Source organism: Sparus aurata, chromosome 4, assembly GCF_900880675.1.
Source record: "Sparus aurata chromosome 4, fSpaAur1.1, whole genome shotgun sequence".
In the NCBI taxonomy this organism is placed as follows: domain Eukaryota; kingdom Metazoa; phylum Chordata; class Actinopteri; order Spariformes; family Sparidae; genus Sparus; species Sparus aurata.
The window spans coordinates 38,869,689-38,890,518 of NC_044190.1; the positions used below are offsets into that span (position 1 = coordinate 38,869,689).

Genomic DNA, 20,830 nt, shown 5'->3' on the forward strand with positions numbered 1-20,830 from the left:
TCCTAACCCTCACCCAGGTCAGAGCAGAGAAACAGCAGAACAGAAACAGAAACCTAAATGCCTCTGCCTCCACCTCTGATTGATGAGACGTAGATTACCTACTTGTTATACAATAAGGTATCAAACAGGTTTCTCATTTATGGGAAAACTGAGACATGGTGAATTTAATCCATCTGTTTGTTTGATGAAACCAGTTTTGCAGCTGGACTATTGTTCTGAAACATAGTGGACCTACCTTGTTAAGTTGCATGACTGCTTGTAGTTTCTCCAGCAGGTATATATAAAAACCCTGCAGGTGACAAATCTGGAGACAGAGGAGAGTCTGCAGCATCATGGCCTCCACACTGGTGATCCTGCTTCTGCCGCTCCTGGTCTCGCTGGCCTCGGCATCACATCACTATGGTGCAACCTCGACCTTCACCTACAAAGGGAAAAACCCTGATGGCTCACACAGGGTGAGTGATTCAACTTTTAATGATACGTAACATGAAGTACAGACAAGGTGTGAATCAATTGTATCACTTTATTATTATTATTATTATTATTATTATTATTATTATTATTATTTCTGCTGTTGTTATTCTGCAGAAGATAATTAAGACCACCTGTGAAGGATGGGATAAGAATGTGTTTTTTATGCAGAACTCTGGGGACAAAAAAAGTCAGAACTCAAATTCATTTTTCAAAATGGGCTTGAGGCTTTTTTTGGCCACAGAAGAAGAAAAAATCAGAAAAGTTACTTTTATCTGGAGAATTCTGAGCCTAAAGTCAGACTTTCTCTCAGAAGGAAAATCTGAATTCTAATAACTATCTTCCTCTCTGAAAAAATAAATATCTCACTGATACGGATCTTGTTTGCATACCAAAGAAACTTAAAAGATTCTATCACTTTTGAAGGAAGTTATTTAAAATATCTACAAGTTTTCACGGCCGATATCTCTCAGTTTTGGCACAACATGTAAAGCAACTGTGCCTTAATGTTTCTTAGTATTTTCTTAGTACTAGTATTTTGATAAAGAAGCTACAGATGATCTGAAGATGAGATAACATCAGCCATTATTCCCTTCAGCATGTTCATGGTCAGTACTCAAAGCTGCCTCTGTGTTTGTTCCTACAACAAATGGTTTCTGCAGGACCACTTTTTGTCATGATGACACACACACACATACGCACAATTTAATTTAGACTTTGAACTCAGATTTTAAAGGAAAAAAGTAAGGAAATAGATATTAATTGATTTATGATCCTCTGTAACATAGGTTGTTTTCATCTTTCTTTATTATGTTGCATCTTATATTCTTTTACCAGAACTGTTATCATTGTTTTTTGTTCACAGTTTTTTCCCTAAGTGAGAATTTTCATCTTTCAAAGAAATAGGAAGAAAACATTGAAAAAAATTGTTTAGATTTTTTTTATATTAGATTTCTGCTCCAGAAATGTACGCAAACGAAAGCAGTTAGACGGCAGATGTAAACACCACATATCAAGTCTTGTAATTTATAATATGATGGTCTTAAAGCAACTTATCACAACTGGAGAAGTTTCAAGATGATATATATTGTTTTTTTTGTTTTGTTTTTTGTCTGCCCTTAATTACATCCACATTCAAACAATGAATTCATCAACATATTGCAAAATTATTGGTGGATGAATAAGAGGCTCACTGGTCACCATTTTGACGCTGATGATGACGCTAGCGCATTCATCTAACAATGATGAATAGATGTTCTAGTTTTTCTGAAATTGACTCCTTCCACCTCAGGCGATGAACTTATCACCTCTGGTAAACCTTCTTGTTAACGCAGATTGCATTACATTTAGAAAATATAAAGAAATCTCATTTTAAAATAGTTCTGTAGTTTCAGCAGAGGAACCATCTCCAACTGGACAAATGCTTAATCTCATCTTTTCCACAGATCGACATTCGCAGCAGGGAAACCTTTACCCATTGTATGCACCAACTTAACTGGTATTGTTACAACGGCAACTGTGGCAGTAGAACCAGTTATCGGAGAGGCACACTCGACAGCAGCTACAATGCACAATATATCGGCCGATGGTGCGAAAGTGAGACGGTCTCAACAAGAAGAGTCCCAAGTGACAAACCTTTTAATTTGAAGTGAGTTTTTTGTTTCATTAAATCATAACAATATTGTTGCTGCTGTTCTTTATTTATAGAGTGAAGTTTGTGAAGCTTTGTCTCAGTCATCAAACCGGCTTTAAGTCACCGAGTTGCACACAATTAATCAAGAATATTGTTTCCACACATACCAGGACATCCAGCTGCTGTTGGGTCTCAAACCGAAACCATTTAAGCAGTTGGTCTCAACTGACCTCAGTGGATTTGGGAACAAGATCTGACACTGGGAAACCAAACAGATCACCAGACATCGCCATTCTACCTCTCCTACGGTAAGTTCCCTGCAGTGAGCATGAAACAGATTAATTAAACTCTAATCAATAGTCTCTAGTCTAGTCTAATTTTGTTGAAGAACCTGTGAGAGATGTCCTGCTTTCCCAGTGGTAGTATGTTGAAGATATATTGTGGCAGCCAGACAATTTTGTCAAAATCAAGTCCAAAAATACTGAAATAATTGGGCTGAAAGCAAAACGTAGACTGCAAAATTGTTACCGGGAATGTTTCCTACAGCGCGTCTACAAACCAAAAGATCTGCCAGCAGGATGATCAGTGTTTGGTGAGACGCCTGATAGATCACACTATTTGTCTGTAGATTTACACATACAAAATGTAAAACAAGAATCTGTGGTTCATACATCTGCTCAAAAATCTTTCAGATGACATGTTTTGTGTCATTTGGCAAAAGAGTGGGGGGCTTTGCGCGTAGGCAAGATGGAGAGAAGTTTACCATTGTCCAGTTGCGTATTCAATCAAGCTCCCGTTTACCAAATTCCTGGTTTTACTGCAGATCTATGTGTGTTTTATTCTTACGGTGTCACCGTTCCTAACTGTCAACATGGCCAACACACTTTACAGAAGGCTGTTTCTAACTGTTAATGTTTTCTATTCAAGAGTGCCCCAAAACTGTCCACGAACATACAAACTGCCGTCGTTTGATCCTGACGGTGACAACGTTCGATGCAGATATGGAAGTATCAGATCTGGGGAGTGCAGCTCGTGCACCTCACCTTCAGGCTTCGACTTAGATCAGGTTAGTCAACAAATCCATAAACAAGGTATGAGGAAACATATTGATGAATTGATTGATGTCTAACTTAACTAGTAATTATTCACATCCGTAGAGCTCTTGCACATTAAACTACCGCTCCGCCCCTGCTGACAGCAGAGTTTATGGATTTGAGATGGTTGTGGAGGACTTCCCAAAAAGGAGCATCAGTCTGAACTACGATGATGGATCCCGGTCCTACAGGGCGCCACTGCCTGTGAGGGCAAAGAGACAAGCATGGTGGCCAACAACCACATCCTCGTGGTGGCCAACAACCACAACTGCAGCTGCACCCACAACTACAGCTGCACCCACAACCACAGTTCCAACCACAACCTCGTGGTGGTGGTGGTGGCAGACAACTACAACCACAGCTGCCCCCACAACCACAGTTCCAACCACAACCACAGCTGCACCCACGACCACAACCACAGCTCCAACCACAACCTCGTGGTGGTGGCAGACAACTACAACCACAGCTGCCCCCACAACAATAACCACAGCTGCACGCACGACCACAACCACACTTCCGACCACAACCTCGTGGTGGTGGTTGTGGCACACAACCACAAGCACAGCTGCCCCCACAACAACAACCACCGCTTACCCCACAACCACACTTCCAACCACAACCACAAATGCACCCACGACAACAACCACACTTCCAACCACAACCTCGTGGTGGTGGTTGTGGCACACAACCACAACCACAGCTGCCCCCACAACAACAACCACCGCTTACCCCACAACCACAGTTCCAACCACAACGTACCCTGGCGCTCCTCTCAGTAAACTACCTTTGCATTTCTCTTTTCTGGGTAAGTCCGGTTTCACATGTCATAATTTTCTGACTACATTAATAATGAGCAAATCTTTATTCTTTAATATCTTAAAGACTTTGACATTGAGTGGAAACGTTTATGAATGTTGCAGCTCAGGCAACATCCTCATATGTAATGTTGAAACTTTGTGGTGGAATAATTACATTTGGAATTTAAATTTGATTTGATTTCTTTTAACTCCAGTGGACTCTCCTGCTCCGTCATGTCAGGAGGGGCTCTACTTGCCAAGGTTGTTGCCACCAACACCTGCAAATGGAGCACGCATCCAGGCAGAGATCAACAAAGAATTGGAGATAAAAGTCAAAGCACAAGCTTCATCAGCAACGTAAGTAATAATCAACGAGATCAATGTGGCAGAGAAAACATTTTTATAATTTCAGCAGGTGAAACAATATCATATTAATGAAGTCTGTGTTTTCTTTCTTTTGTTTTCATGCAGAATAATTGATATCATCCTAAGTGGGCCCTTGAATATCAGCAAGCACAGGACCACAAATGGCGATTTTGCCATTAGGTGGACACCCATCACGGACGAGCTGGGAAATTATTTCTCAATCTGCTTTGCTGTTGAAGCCATGGCAGGGTGAGCTCAGAGTTGAGAGAAAGTGAAAATTAGAAAAGCTACAAAAAATAAGGAACTTATCAAACTGCCAAGATTTTAAGGATAAGGAATAATTCATTGAATATTAAGTGAGAGGAAAACATGTATCAAAAGTTTTTAAAAGTTTCAAAAAGCATTTTCAAACTACATTTTACATTTCTGTTTTTTAAGACTGGAAAGTGTAGTTTCAGTCTTCACTAGTTCATTCCAAACAAATATAAGGCAACATGTAATGAGTAACCACTTACTCTTGCTAAACTCCTGCCTTTAGCTAGTTAGCTCAGTTAGCTGTGCAGTAAGTGGTCCCGACTAGGAGCTTGCAAAGGTATTACAAGACAGGCTGGAGCTAGCTGGCTAGCATGCTAACTTCAGTAGATATCTCTGCAAGGCAACACATAGACATATCTGACAACGTGTAAAAACTGTTATTTCTTCACACTCGGTTGATACCTTTAATTTTTTCAAATGTTCAAAACCAAACGTCTTACATATTACTGGAGACTTTAACAATGACAAAATCAGCCAAAATGAGTAACAGACATGAACCTCCTCAGTTGAAATGTTGTAACGGTGTTTTACTGATGCGTTCCAGGTCTAGCATCTACCAGTCTGAGATGAGGTGTGTTGTGGTGGACGTCGTGGATCAGATAGGTGAGTTCAAGCCTTACTTTAACGACAACATTTTGTACTGTAACTACAATTGTAGAATCAGGTGCCGAACTCTATGTTGAGGTGTCAAATACTGGTGATGAATTGTACATGGGAGAACATTTTTTAAAAATGCAAGACCTGGACTCATGTTAAGTGCTGTGTTCCTGTTAACTTTGCTACGAAACATAACCATCAATTGTATATTGAAAATACCATCATGGTTCTTCATTCATACAAACTGAAGCCTATCCATGGATACACTTCACTTGGTGTAAACTTGAATTTAACCTGTGGAGTTGTCTTTAAAGTAAACAAACACAAGTCATGCTCAGTGGTGGAATGTAACAAGCAGGGCCGTAGCCAGGATTTTTGAGATACCGAGGTCAACATTCGGCAGACAATAGAAACTATAACTGAAGTATTTGAGTGTGTGTGTGTGTGGTGTTGCTGCCTCACAAAAAAGTACAACTAAGATGATCTGTAACTGTATACGTTAAGTGTTTGGTATAGGCTATGGTGATTGAGTGAGAGAGTGAGAGAGTGAGGGAAAGATCCTGCTCAGGCTTCTTTTGTTCTGTACTGAATACACATTTAACCCATATCAAATCAGTTGACTCAAAACTGTTTATAAATAAAGAATGCATATAGGTAACAGTAAGTACAGTAATACCATAGCTTACAAGAAGTCTTACCTTTTTCTTCATCAGAGTACTGACTCTGGCCTTTGTATGTAGCCGGGTCTTGGGCTGATAATGGACCTGACTCCACATGCATCTCACTTGTTCCTTCTGCTCCTTCTCTCTCCTCTCCTCCTGTCTCTGTCCCTTCAACCTCTTCATCTCTCTCTCCTGTCTCAGCCTCTGTTGAATTTTTAAAATGAAAAGTCTAAGTATACTACTGAGTCATAATTACTATAATTTGACCTAATATTTTAATGGCATGTTTGGTCACATTATTAATTATCCATCTAAACATCCAAATAATATTACTGATGGATAATTCATACTGTGACTGAACATGGCCTTAAAATATTCTGATTCATTCATGTCCTTTAATTTTTTAGCCTAGGCTACATTTACAGTGGGTTACAGTTTAGCATCTCTATTGGCTATCTGTTGCATCTGTAGGCTAGTTCACTATTTTTCGCATTCTCTTAGCTTATTACAAATCTCACCATTCCTCCTGTTTGCCTGATCATCCTCTGCCTTTCTTGCTGCAACAAATTATAACTTGGATTGATGCAGCCTCTTACCACTACGTTGCATCTTTCCTCTGATTCATTCAATTGCTGTTCTGAAAATAGACCTGCAGTCAGGTCGCGACCGTGTTAACTTTCGGTTTTATAAAACGAAACTTAAGGAAAATAATAGCGAGGACATGACCTCGGTGTCCTCAGTGGTGGCTACGGCCCTGGTAACAAGGTACCTGTATTTTACTCGAGTATTTCCATTTTATTAAGTTATTTGAAACGCTTTCAGATGACAAACATGTTGATATACAACATTGTGTCCTATGTTTTTTTGAGTAAGGCATGCTCCATCTGAATGAGATCGGGTGAATTTGCAGGCCAGGTTGATGCTTTGAGCTCTTTGCCACTTTCTTCAGGCGATTCATGAGCTGCTCTTCAGCATAATGTGTATACATAATTGACAAATAAAATGTTTGTATTTGCCCTAGTTAAATCCTATGTGAGCTGCAGTGAGTCTGCGATGACGGTAGAGATTGAGAAATCTTCATTCCCTCGACTCAGTGAGGATCATTTGCGACTCAACGACCCCACTAACACCGTCTGCAGCCTCCAGAGACACTCCAACAGCACCCACATCATCGCTGTCATCCCCCTCAATGCATGTGGCACTCACATCGAGGTAACACAGGTTCATTTTCTGGTTTCATGTGCTCTTCTCTTCTCAGCAGCATGACGATTGAGTATATGACTTTTTATTCTGCAGGAAGATGAGGACAACCTCATTTTCACGAATGAAATCACCACCGTCGACAGAGGGACGGATGTGATCACCAGGAAACACCTGCTGGAAGTGCAGGTCTGCTGCCAGTACCCAAAACGGGGAAATGTGTCACAGAGCTTCACCGTGCACAGGCCGAACGTAACGGTCTGGGAGAAAGGCTACGGCAGGTTTACCTACGGGTTCGAGTTCTATCCTGACAGCACGTTCCGAACCATGGTGGATCCAAATTCGTACCCTCTGGAGTACGAGATAGGGAGCAGGGTTTTCATGCAGATCGAGGCCACCTCTTCAATCAACAACACCGAGCTGTTTGTGGAATCCTGCACCGCTGCACCATATGACAACCCAAACTCCAGGCCAAAATACACCATCATTGAAAATGGGTAGGCATGAGTATGAGTACGCCCTCTAGTGGTGATAGAGAACACAACAATTCGCCTGTCATAGTGAATGAGAGTGTGAGAGCTTGTTCATCACACATATCTGCTATGAAAGGCTCCATCTGTCCTTCAGTTGCATTATGATTTTTAGGTGACACATTCCAGAATGCAATACTGTCTGTGTTCACGTCTTTGTGTCTGGCCTAAGCATACATGAAAGGCCTTCCTGCCAGAAAGCGTTTATGACACAAAATGGCCGGTTGGTTAGGTTTAGGAAAAGATCCTTGATGTTTGGCTGCAAGAGGGACATGAACCCTGGTCCTGTGTGTGACATATATGATACAATGTCCGGTGAAGGAAGCTCTGACTGTCTCATATTGTTACAGATAGGGCATCAGTTTAAGCCCTCATCCAGAAAAGGGTAGCACCTGGGTCTGTATGAGACGCCAAAGGAAATGAGAAAAAATTTATATTTGACACTCTGGTGATGAGACCCGGCAGTGATGCAATATGACTGTGTTCTGATTAGGAAAATCAAAACTTAAATCCCTGGTCTGGATGCAAAAGTCGAAGTTTCACATTTCCTCGTCATGTAAATACCTTCAATAGAAAATTATTCTGCTTTGAACCGTTAATGGTATCCATTGTAAGTCGTACAGAGGGAACATTTGTCAAGTTTTCCTGTTTCTTTTTTCCTGATAAGGTGTAACGTGGACTCAACTATTCAAAGATACACCTCTGACAACCAAACACAGTTCAAGTTCAGCATGGAGGCCTTCAAGTTCATCGGTCAGAATAACCAGGTGAGGGATGGATTATGTGGTTAGACTGGAGGGACTGACTGTAAATGTCTCTGTGATCATCTCTTAATTCCTTAATTAACAGGTCCAATTCATAATTTCCTACTTTATATATATTTTTATACATAATTTAATATTGTAATATAAAAAATATAAAATCTGATGCCTGATGATCGCGACTGAAACACCATCTTTAATAAACGTGGTGCTGACATGTTTGACCAAAGGCATGTTCTTGTGTTTGGGGTCTGACAGCTGTTTATAATAATATAATATAATAATAATAAACTTTATTTCTATAGCACTTCTTAAAAACAAGGTTTACAAAGTGCTTTGACAGAAAAAGCAATAATACAATTTACAATTACAAGGGACGATAAAATCTTTCGCATGAAATGGTTGAGATAACAGAAGTAATGATTAAAAATGACTAAAGTAGGCGAAATAACAGAAATATAATAAATAAAATAACACAAAAACAAGACTCAAAGACAATTAAAGTAAAAATAGACACACAAGGGCCACATCACATAAAGGCAAGTCTATAAAAGTGAGTTTTAAGAAGTGATTTAAAAGAATTTACCGATCCTGCAAGCCTTATCTCCTCCGGGAGGGCATTCGTATTCGAGGGGCCCTTATGGCGAAGGCCCCCTTAGTTTTTAATCTCGACTTTGGAATGGTTAGGAGGGCCCCGCCTGAGGACCTAAGGCTGCGAGCTGACTCATAGGGAATTAAAATATCTGCAATATAGCTCGGAGCCAGACCTAAGCATGCTTTAAAAGTGATCAATAAAATCTTAAAATCACTTCTAAAACAGACAGGGAGCCAATGGAGGGAAGCTAAAATTGGAGTGATGTGTTGACGTCTGTTAAAACCTGTTAGAGGCCTAGCTGCTGAATTCTGAACCAGTTGGAGGCGAGAGAGAGATTTTTGATTAATGCCGGACAGGAGGGAGTTGCAGTAGTCTAATCTTGAAAAGATGAATGCGTGAATTACTTTTTCCAGATCGGGGGGTGTGAGCATATGTTTTATTCTGGAAACGGAGCGAAGTTGATAGAGGACCAGTTTATTGATATGAGGGATGAAAGTCAGCTCTGTGTCAAAGAGTACACCTAGGTTTCTTGCAGTGGGTTGTATGTTGACAGAGAGGGGACCAAGGGCTTGCTGGTAATGACTGATATTGTTAGGGGGAGTGAACAATATGATTTCAGTTTATCTTAGTTGTTTGACAAGAAGAGAAGTGTATGTCTGCTAAATGACAGCGTGTCCTGTATTCAGGTGTACATCAGCTGTTCAGTCATGATGTGTGAAGCAGGGAACCCCAACACCAGGTGTGCACAGGGATGCATCAACTCCACCCAGCCAGGTGGTCATCGCATCAGAAAGAGAGATGTTGTCACCCAGACTTCAAGGCACCTGGTTTCCCAGGGTCCCCTCCGCTTAAAGAGATCAGCAGAAAGTGCTGAAAGCCCAGGTAATGAGAACAGGGAGTGTTTTCTTAACAGCACGCCTGCTGTATTTGAGAGTGGTTTCACATTATGCTTCTCTTTCCTCCAGTGATGAACCTGAACCTGAACCTGGTCTTCATCGCTGGATGTCTTCTTGCAGCTGTCGGCATGATCAGTGCGGTGGTCATGTACAAAACCAAAGTGTCAAAGGTCAAATACCAACCTCTGCCCACATTAGAGAGTTAAACAACTGTGTTAAGATTTAAGATATGAAGCTTTAGATGAAGGGTGTCATGTGTATAATTAAATGCACTTTTAAACAAATGCATGTATCTTACATACACAAAGTTTTATGTTAAATGAAACTTAAAATGAAGGATGAACAGCTGGTGCTGCAGCTGCTGGCTATTCAGGTGTTGTGTTTACTATCATGGGATTCAATGTAACCTTACAACTGTTTCTACTTTTATGTATTACAGTATGATCTATCTTAATTTGTGTGTGTAGTTCATTCAAATGATATATGAATATGTACGAATATGCCATCTGTCAAATTCCTCCTCAGCATATCACCAGAGTCAACAGATGTTTGCATAGAATTTAACAAGAATTTGATTTATTTTTAGACTTTTTTAGAGATTTGTTTAGTTAAATCATTTGCTTATTAAGCATATTCAGTTTTGTTTAGTTAGTATTTTGTTTGTTTTTGTGTTTGTTTGGGAATTTGGGGTAATGCTGTAGGTACCTTAGGTTATATACGTAGAAGGGCAGGTGTAGGACCATGATGCATTTGGGTAAGGTTCTGTTTTTTACCTGAGCAGGAGAGGCATGCAGGATTCCTTTCTTCTTTGTTTGCTTGGTTTTTGGGAAATAAACCATGAACAGAAAAACAAATGAACTTTGAGTGGACATTAAACTTATTTTGCCTGCGTACATTACATTCTTCCATTTACATTTTTAAGGTTGATTAAAGGAGCAATCTGTAGTTTTGGGGAATAAATGTCAAAAAAAAAAAAAAAAGTCTTTTTCTGACTGATTTCTTTTCTGCCCCAACAAACTTAATAAACCCTGCCACCTTTCTAACTTCAAAAAGTGTTCTAGCAACTTATTTTCCAGCTTGTTTATTCACTTATAGAACAATATTTATGAGTTTGTATAATGACCTCATTAATATTGTAAATATCAGAATCCTCAGTTTGAATTTCTTCTCCAAAACTACAGAGTGCACCATTAAAAGCCTCTTTGTTGCTGATGTCCTTTTGTCAATCAAATGTGTTCCATAGCATTTTTCTATCTATTACCTTTTAACTAGTCTTTTAAGAGCAGAAAGCCTTATTTTGGGAAAAATAGGCCATAAATGTTCAAGAATCTGATGAGCCAAACCACCACTACCTCCCCCTCTTGTATCCAGCTCCAGGGAACCCTCTCGTGGCCTCGACAGACTCTCCCTCTACAGGTGCTTGTTGACTCAGTGATGATGACAATTGTATTGACTCTGACACAGTAACTCAAGCTAACATTCCCATACTCACTCTCTAATAACCTAAAGATGTATTCGCCCTTGACGGCAGACTTCTAGCTCAAATTACACAATGTACCCCCTACTGACCCTCCTCCTGTCTGGTAATCATCATGAGACTGTTCAACTGTTTGCAACCCCTCTTCTCATTCTCCACTAGTCCTAGGTCTCCCTTGGTAAAAACTACATAAGACCCCCTGTTGACTGGTCAGGTTCAAGAACAGTGAGTTGGAGTGTGTACTGCCATTGCCTTAACTCTACTGCCACCTCCTGTGATCAGTTGACTCATGCCATTCCAGCACCTAGTGACCTCATCTCAGTCCCCTCTAATAATCGTGACCTTTGTGTGCATTTGTTAAAGTCGTTGCACTCACACTACCGCCTCAGCAACATTACAATTGTGACATCGACCTGCTTCCTAGTGCCAGTCTTCTTTAAAGCCGCCTCTACAACCTCACACCATCCTGAACGAGACGCCATGGAGATCTGTAAATACGACTCCCTTGCTGCCAGCTCATTCACCTATCCTCCTCACCTGTTGGGGCAAGATTCTTTTTGTGGAAAAGAAGGATGTATCGCTCCGACCCTGCATTGATTACAGAGGACTTAATGACATCACGGTCAAGAACAAATACCCATCAACCCTCATGGCCTTTTGACCACTCCATCTAACCACAATCTTTTTGAAACTGGACCTACGTAATGCTTACCATCTGGTGCATATCCGTGAGAAGGACCAGCAGAAGATGGCCTTCAATACACCTCTTGGTCACCTTGAAAATGTGGTCATGCCCTTTGGCCTCACCAACACACCTGCTAGATGACATCCTCATCTTTTCCAAGAGCCTGGAGAAGCATGTTCAGCATGTCCAGCTGGTGCTCCAGAGATGCTAGAAAACAAGTTGTACATCAAAGCGGAGAATTGACACTTCCACTTGACATCTGTGGATTTCCTGGGATTCTACATTGAGTGGGGACAGCTGAGGAAAGATCCTTCCAGGGTGCAGGCGGTGATCAACTGGAGAGCCGTAAGCAACTACAACGCTTTCTGGGATTCGCCAATTTCTATCAACAGTTCAAACGTGATTACAGCCGTGTGGCTACACCTCTCACCCAGCTCACCTCAACCAAGCTTCCATTTCTATGGACACATGAAGCTGAGGAGGTGTTTGTCCTTTCCTAATTGGATCCAAGTCTCCAGTTCGTGGTGGAGGTGGATGTCTCAGACACAGGGGTTGGAGCGGTGTTATCACAGCGATCCCCGGCAGACCAGAATCTTCATCCCTGCGCTCTCTTTTCTCGTCGGCCCCAGCCAAGAGAAATTATGATGTGGGTAATCGGGAGCTGTTAGCCATCATCCTCACCCTCCGGGAATGGACACCATTTCGAGAAGGAGCAGCTCGTCCTTTCCTTGTTTGGACCAATCACGAGAACCTCCCCCATCTTCACTAGGTCAAGTAGCTGTACTCTCACCAGGCCCATTAGTCTTTGTTCCCGGGTCGTTTTCACTATACCCTCACCTACCACCCCGGCTCAAGGAACACCAAGCCCGACTCCCTCTCTCGTCGGTTCTCCATCTCCAATAACAATATTGCTGATGAACTCATCCTACCCCCACCAGTGTATGGTGGCTACAGCCACGTGGGTTGTGAAGCAATCCATCCTGATGACTCAGCACTCTCAACCTCCACCAAGTGACCTTACACCAAGTTGTATGTTTGTCCCGGACTCTACCAGGTCCCAAGTGCTCCAGTGGGGGCACTCATCTAAATTAGTATGTCACCCGGGTTTTCAAAGGACCATATCCCTCAACTTTAAGCATTTTTGGTGGCCCTCAGTATACGCTGACACCAAGGAGTCTGTTTCTGTCTACTCCATCTGTGCCCATGGCAAAGCCTCCCATCGTGGCCCCGCAGGTCTGCTACGACCGCTGCCGGTGCCCCACCGACCCTGGTCCCACATTGTCGTTGACATTGTCACAGGTCTGTCACCCTCTGAAAGTAACACAGCTATACTGACTATTATTGACAGATTCTCCAAAGCTGTAAAATGTTTTCCCTGCCTAAACTCCTGTCTGCTTTAGAGACCACTAACCTTCTAGTCCTCCAGGTCTTCATGCTCCATGGGGTCCCTATGGACAGGTGGTCGCAGTTTATTTCCCAGGTCTGGAGAGCTTTTTGCCAGGCGATCGATGCATCATTCTGTCTCTCAGTCACTCACAGTCCAATGGGCAGACTGAGCGGGTGAACCAGGACTTGAAATCGGCATCGCCAGACATCCTGTCTCCAGGTCCACCCATATTCCATGGGTGGAATACTCACACAACTCCCTGATCAGTTCTGCCACAGGTATGTCGGCATTCATGGCAGCGAATGGCTTTCAGCTTCCCTCGTGTCCAAGGTATGCTGATCATCTTACTTGTAGTCTGTTCCATTCCTATGTCATTTACCGGGTTTTCTGCCAATGAGCCATCTTCCGCTGCCGCTCTTGCTGACTCAGGAGGTATTTCTTTCCTTAGAATTTTTATAGCCATTGGCAATTCATTTTTCTTTTGACTATGAGGAACTTTCACTTTTTGTTGATACTACTGGCCCCTTTTGACAAACCAGTAAGACACCAGTGCGTGCTGTTATAAAGAGCTTTGCTTCAACAATAATTGTGAATTAACCATTTTATATGTTTGTTTGGTCAAATATGAATTCTTCTGGTTGTTTTTCCGCTTCTAACAAATTTTGTCAGCCATTAGTGTAACACCCTTGGTATCACGTGGTATCTGTGTTTCGTCAGCGATCAAGAGTCTTAGAGTTGCCAGTTTGTGAAAGAAAAACACACACATGTTCTACAGTTCCTGTTCAGCACTGCTATATTGCCTCATGCTAGCTTTAGCATCATCAGCTAATGTTTGCACAAACTGACAGACACTCGAGATAGATGATTCGACAACAGCAGTATTGTAACATGATGCAATTGAAGGTGGAGATGGACTGTCTCATTTAGTGGCGGAATATAATCAATGACAATTTAATGACAAAGTTTGTTCATATATGTTTGTAGAGCTGCAACAATTGACAAATTACTGGATCAACTGAAAACTAATTGGGAACTTCCTTCCTTTACTTCCTTTTTTCTTGTATTTTGGACTTTTTGGATTACAGTTGGTTTTCTGAAAATGGCAAGAATATCATGCAACTATTTCATAACCATTACAGCGATCAACCACTGCCCTCACTGCTATATCAAAACATCCTGAAAATATTGCAGTTTGCAGTCTCAACTTAAAAACCAGGTCAATTAACTGAATGAGCTCTTGGACAGGAAGTCTTGCTGACAAACTTTAAACCAGGTTTAAATCAAACATCCCTTTATTTCAAGCTAACATTAGCTACTGCTGCTCTCTGTTTAGCGGAGCAAAGTGAGGCACCAAGACGAGGCACACAAAAATATTCACCAGGTCACATCTTTTGGATTGTTGCGGAAAATCCAACCTTGGTCCTTCACAAAGAAATCCAAAGGCCAGCAGCATTAAACAACTTTAACTAATCGTCCACAGACTTGTCCAGACAACAGAGAGAGACAGGGACGGTCTCATTTTCCACCTCATGTTATAATCCACTCAAATATGTCCATGTGAAGTGATTCATATGTGTAGATTGCCACAAATTCCTCTATAGAGCCCATTTAAAAAGATGCTGAAATCTGCCACATGATAAGATAACTGAAGTACGTATTGCTGCCTATATTGAGCTAGAATTGAACTCTGCAGAGTGCACACTTCTGCCAACAGTCCCCTTCAATTCAATCAAGTCTAATCCAATATCAGATAAAATATATTCAAATTTTCTAGTTTCTGATTTTAATTTGGATCCACATGATTCCCTGAGAAATTAACAAAAAAAGCAAAACAAACAAACAAACAAATGAACATGCGTGAAAACATAGCCTCTGACGAATGCAACTAGATAAATTAAAAGTTACCAATAGGACAAACTGCTCTGATGAGTGTGTTTGTTTTTCTTGTATTTTCCTGGCATCAGATATAACTTCTGAATAAGTTAGAACACTTGACACTCATGGGTATGTGTTTGTGTTCAGCTGAACTCAGCTGCCTCAGTGGCCCAGCCTGTTGACCTGGTCAGGAGATCTCACCTGGTCTTTGTTGTAGTGAACAAATACATCCTGTACTGCTTCTAATCTGGCCTGGTTCAGTTCACCTTGGTAACCTTGCAGACAAACAAAGGATGTGTGTTTTGCTGTTTGGATACACGCCATTTAAAAAGGTGTGGGAAGCGACTCTGGAGAATGCTTCAGACACTTTGGGTTGGCAGGTCACCAGAGTTGTTGGTAAGTTAGAAAACCTTGCACATTAATTATCCAAAACAGTCCCCTCCGACTTTTACCAACTAGTGGTCATGGAGCATACAGAACCCTTCTTTGCAGATGTCGACGTCTTTGACCTCCACAAAGTTGTTTTCAAAAACATGATGCACAACCTGAATATGCTATAAAGCAATAGACCTTTCGTGGCAGTGGGAAATAAATGGACAACAGTCAGACATGAGATAAACAAACCCAGTGTGAGCCAATATTACAGCAGCACCAGCTCCCAAAGGGCTTTGCATCACTACCCGCCTCTTCTGCTATAGGGCTGGGTATTGTTAAGAAACTCACGATTCGATTTTGATTCTTTAGGTTGCAATTCGATTCAATATCGATTCGATTCAATACTGATTTAAATGCTTCGATATGGATTCAGTAATAAGCAGTAATAAACAAATAATTCATTAGAGTTCCTGTTGATAATTTTCTAATTTAAAAAAGTAATCTTAAATTATAAATCTTTCCTCTAGGAAGCTCTAGTTGAAATGTAAACAAAGGCACACGATGTGTTAAGTTATAAAATAGTGCAACCATAGTTAAGCTGGGAAAGTGCCATTGTTTCTGGGACTGCATGGTATATTTTTGTCTGACATAAAGAGACATAACCGCGGTCCCTCCACCCTCCGGCTAGACGCAAGGGGTAACAAGTTGACACCAAGTCTTCCCGGAGGAGAGTGCTACTCGCGGGTGCATGGTGCAGCGGCCAGGATGAGATTGGCTTCGCTGGGAGTTTACGTTACAGTCTCCGAAAGAGCGGTGCGTCAGACATCAGCTACTCGCCTCCGCAGCTCCGATAGTCTTTCCGCAGCGCATCACCCTCAGACCCTCAAGCAAGATCGCGGGCGAGGCGCTTCCAGCTGCTGGAGGCGGGGACCGTCCGGCGAAGGACAGCCGCTGCAATCAGCCCTGCATACGTCATTGTCACTCACGAGACAGTCTCAAAAAAATCACGGTTAAGTAACGCAGTAACGCAGCCTGCTTGCAGGAAAGTAACAGTAATCTAATTACTGTTTTAATCCCTTACTTTATTTGTTACTTGAAAAAAGTAATCGGATTACAGTAACGCGTTACTTCTAACGCGTTACTGCCCATCAGTGCCTGGGACACATTGAGCAAAACAGTTTACAGCTGAAAAATTAACTAGGTCAGAGAAGAAATACAATGACCTCAAAACTTGTTTGGCATCTCGTTCCGCACTTCCTTGTCTCTCACTTCTAGTGTCTTCTTTCAATGCAATGTTCTGCTGTGAAACTTTGGCTTCTTGACAGTCATGGTGATTCCACTTGACACGCATCACATACCCAAACACTTACGCAATCAAATCACATGTCCCCTCTGTTAGCAACGCTTTCCCATGATGGCAGGGACCCTCACAGCAGGAAGAACTGCTCAGGAAGGCCCCAAGAACTTCTGTTCAGAAACGTTCATATTCACTTTATTTCTTGTATGTTTCATCTGTCTATTGTAAAATAAATAGCACTCATCATACAGGTGTAGAGTGTACTGCCAATACTGGTTATCGGTGACACCCCTAATTCATAATATAATGAACTCTTAGTTTCTCTTTCAGCTTGAGAGAGAAATTGTACAAACAAGCGTCATGGAACATTGCCTGTCCTCGCCCTGCTTATTGTAAATTTGTATAATCATGCTCTTTATCACGATTAGACTCTGTGGTATGTGTGCATTTACTTTCTTGTAGGTTTTAGACTGACAGTTGGTATGTAGTACAGGCTTAGTACCTGAAACTTTCCATTAAAAACAGCAACCACTAGACTGCATCCCTGTTCATTATAAATTCAAAACACAATCGCAGGTCAACAGTCCGTCAAGATGTTGGTTGATTCTTAACTTGAAAAGTTTGTTTTGTCTTGGACCAAATTTCAGTAGCTTTTATTGGCTCGTTTCACTGAACCAAATGAATGATGCGGAAAACTGTAAGGTGTCACCATGAAAATGCTACAGTTTGTTATACTTTGGTCTGACCTCAGTTAGTTTGTAGGATTGTTATTAAAGCTACATTAGAAGTATTAATATGATGTCAGTTGAAATGCACAGTTCTCAAACTGAATAAAACCTGTAGGATGCATGAATGTGAAGACCTGAAAACCTTAAGTAAATGGTGTCTTATATGAGAATAATAACACTTTTTTTATTTCCAGCCCAACCCACTACAGACAAACAGATTGAAGAACGTACTAGAAGGCCTAGGTCTGGTGGTTTGTTAAATATTAATTTATTTTTAAGCGTTTCATTTACAGTCCTTCTTATTCTACCATGACAAAGACATCAGCAGTGTGGCAGCATTTTATAAAAATAGAAAATGGAAGAAAAAAAGTCGAATGCAAAGTTTGCAAACAGTTTGTATATCACAGCTCGACTACAAACATGGCACATCACCTAAACATGGTAAGCTGACTTGTCTGCAGAATTGGCATATTTCAATATTTTAGTCTAATAATCGTTTTATAACTGCAGGCACACCTGCCCGCAACAGCAGCATCCCCTAGATACACCCAGACCACACTTGATGTTAGGCCTCCTCTGTCATCCAGACGAAGAAATTATATCACAGAAGGAATTGTCAATTTTATTGCTCAGGATATGAGGCCCATTGGTGTTGTGGAGGGCCAAGGTTTTAAGAACTTGTAAAAAGTTTTGGAACCTGGATATACACTGCCGGCACGCCAGACAATCATGAATGCACCAACCGCAAAATATGAGGGCCTCAAATAGAAAGTTTCAGAGTTAATACAACACAGCGAGGCACTGAGCTTGACCACGGATATGTGGACGTCTCTTCAAATGGAGTCCTATATGACAGTGACTGCCCATTTCATTAATTGAGACTGGAAAGCACAGAGTCTTGTGCTTGACACTAAACAAATAGAAGAGGTATACACAGGAAGAAACATCTCTGCGTGACTATCTGAAGTTGCTGATACCTTTGGAATTCCAGAAGCAAAGAGGGTGTCTGTTGTATGTGACAACACAGCTAATATGGCACTCTGTGTGGAAACACTAAAGGAGTCACATGCATGGTCAGAGATGCAGGGCGTCAGGTGCACCGGGCACACTTTGCAGCTCTGTATTAACGCTGCGCTCAAACAAGAGCCAATTTGTCGCACCGTGGCTGCAGCGTGTCATCTGCTGGGACATTTCAAAAAGGGGCACAAGGCAAAAACCGGGCTAAAGCAGAAGCAGGAGCAGCAAAATGTCCCTCAGCATAAAATAAAATAATATATAAAATAAAATCATCCTGAATAAAATTATTCAGGATGTGTCTACACGTTGGAACTCAACATTTTCAATGTTGGAGCGACTGCTGAAGCAATGCTGGCCCATTACTGCAGTGCTGTCTGACCCAAACTTTAGCAGCAGTACACTGGACCTTACTACAGCACACTGAGATGCAGTAGAGGACATTAAAAATGTGCTGAAACCTATGATAACCCTGACGGAGCTGCTGTCTGAAGAGGACAACGCGTCCCTGTCTGCAACAGTACCCATGCTGGCAAACTTAAAGAAACGTCACCTGGCCATCATGGATGATGACAGCCCCATTACCAAAAAAATGAAAAGCAAGCTGGTCGAAGAAATTGACAGTAGGTGGGAGTTAAAAAACCTAATGATGGTGACTAACAGTGTATACATTACAGCTGCAGTGTCAGACCCTCGTTTTAAGCAGCTGTCTTTTCTGGATGATGCCAAATGAGACGAGGCCTATACAGAAGTTGCACAGCTGGCAGACAGACTGAGTGCACAGAGCGCAGCCACAGGCACAGACCAACCTGGAGGTGGGGAGCAACATGTGTCAAAAAAACAGAAAACCGACAAAGAGAAGGAGATTGCGATGCTGTTGTGCAGAGATGAGGAAAATCTCGATTCTACAGAATCATCTTCAGGACAAAACCAAAGTTGACTCTGGAACACTGGGGTGGTGGAAAAAAAAACAGAGACAGATACCCAAGCTTGGCCCAAGTAGCAAAGCGACTGCTCTGTATACCTGCAATGAATGATCCTGGACACACCTGTTGTTGCGGGAACTAGGGCTTTATAGTTAAACTGTGGGACATTTAATGATGTGTTTTATGTGAAACAAATTTATTTCACAACCTTATTTCACACATTTAACTAAAAAACAATTTAAAGAACTCAGACTTTGGGACAAGGGAACAGGAAAACACAAAAATAATGACTGATTTCTGGGTTTTAGGGCTCATTCCTGCATCACTGTATTCACATCTTAAATCCTAACCCTCACCCAGGTCAGAGCAGAGAAACAGCAGAACAGAAACAGAAAGCTAAATGCCTCTGCCTCCATCTCTTAATGATATGTAGTAAACCTGCTTACTTTACAGTAAGGTATCAAACAGGTTTCTCATTTATGGGAAAACTGAGGCTTGTTTATTTTAGTCTGTTTAATGAAACCGGTTTTGCAGCTGGACTATTGTTCTGAAACATAGTGCACATACTTTCAACTTGTATGACTGCTTGTCAGTTTCTCCAGCAGGTATATATAAAAACCCTGCAGGCAACAAATCTGGAGACAGAGGAGAGTCTGCAGCATCATGGCCTCCACACTGGTGATCCTGCTTCTGCCGCTCCTGGTCTCGCTGGCCTCTGCATCACATCACTATGGTTCAACCTCGACCTTCACCTACAAAGGGAAAAACCCTGATGGCTCACACAGGGTGAGTGATTCAACTTTTAATGAGACATATCATGAAATACAGACAACATTTGAATTTATTTTATCACTTTATTTGTATTATTATTGCTGTTGTTATTCTGCAGAAGAGAATTAAGACCACCTGTGGAGAATGGGAGAAAACTTTTTTTTTTTCTGCAGAACTCTCGGGACAAAAAAAAGTCAGAACTCGAATTCATTTTTTAAAGTGGCCTTTTTATACCATAGAAAAGGATTTTAGCCACAGAAAAAAAAATCTGAAAAGTTACTTTGATCTGCAAAAGTCACTTTCTCTCAGAAGGAAAATCTGAATTCTGATAAATATCTTCCTCTCTGAAACAATTAAAAATCCCACTGATACAGATCT

The 20,830-nt window shown here is 41.4% G+C and overlaps 1 protein-coding gene across 1 annotated transcript; it reads left to right on the plus strand.

Moving 5' to 3' along the window:
- The first annotated feature begins 332 nt into the window (after nt 1-332).
- On the plus strand, nt 333-10,771 carry LOC115579673 (A-agglutinin anchorage subunit-like). Its single transcript, XM_030413253.1, has 10 exons — nt 333-455; nt 3,262-4,003; nt 4,211-4,352; nt 4,467-4,610; nt 5,221-5,279; nt 6,957-7,147; nt 7,232-7,632; nt 8,333-8,432; nt 9,708-9,903; nt 9,987-10,771. Exons 1-10 carry the CDS (start codon nt 333-335, stop codon nt 10,121-10,123), a joined length of 2,235 nt encoding a protein of 744 aa, XP_030269113.1. The 3' UTR covers nt 10,124-10,771.
- Nucleotides 10,772-20,830: the final 10,059 nt, after the last annotated feature.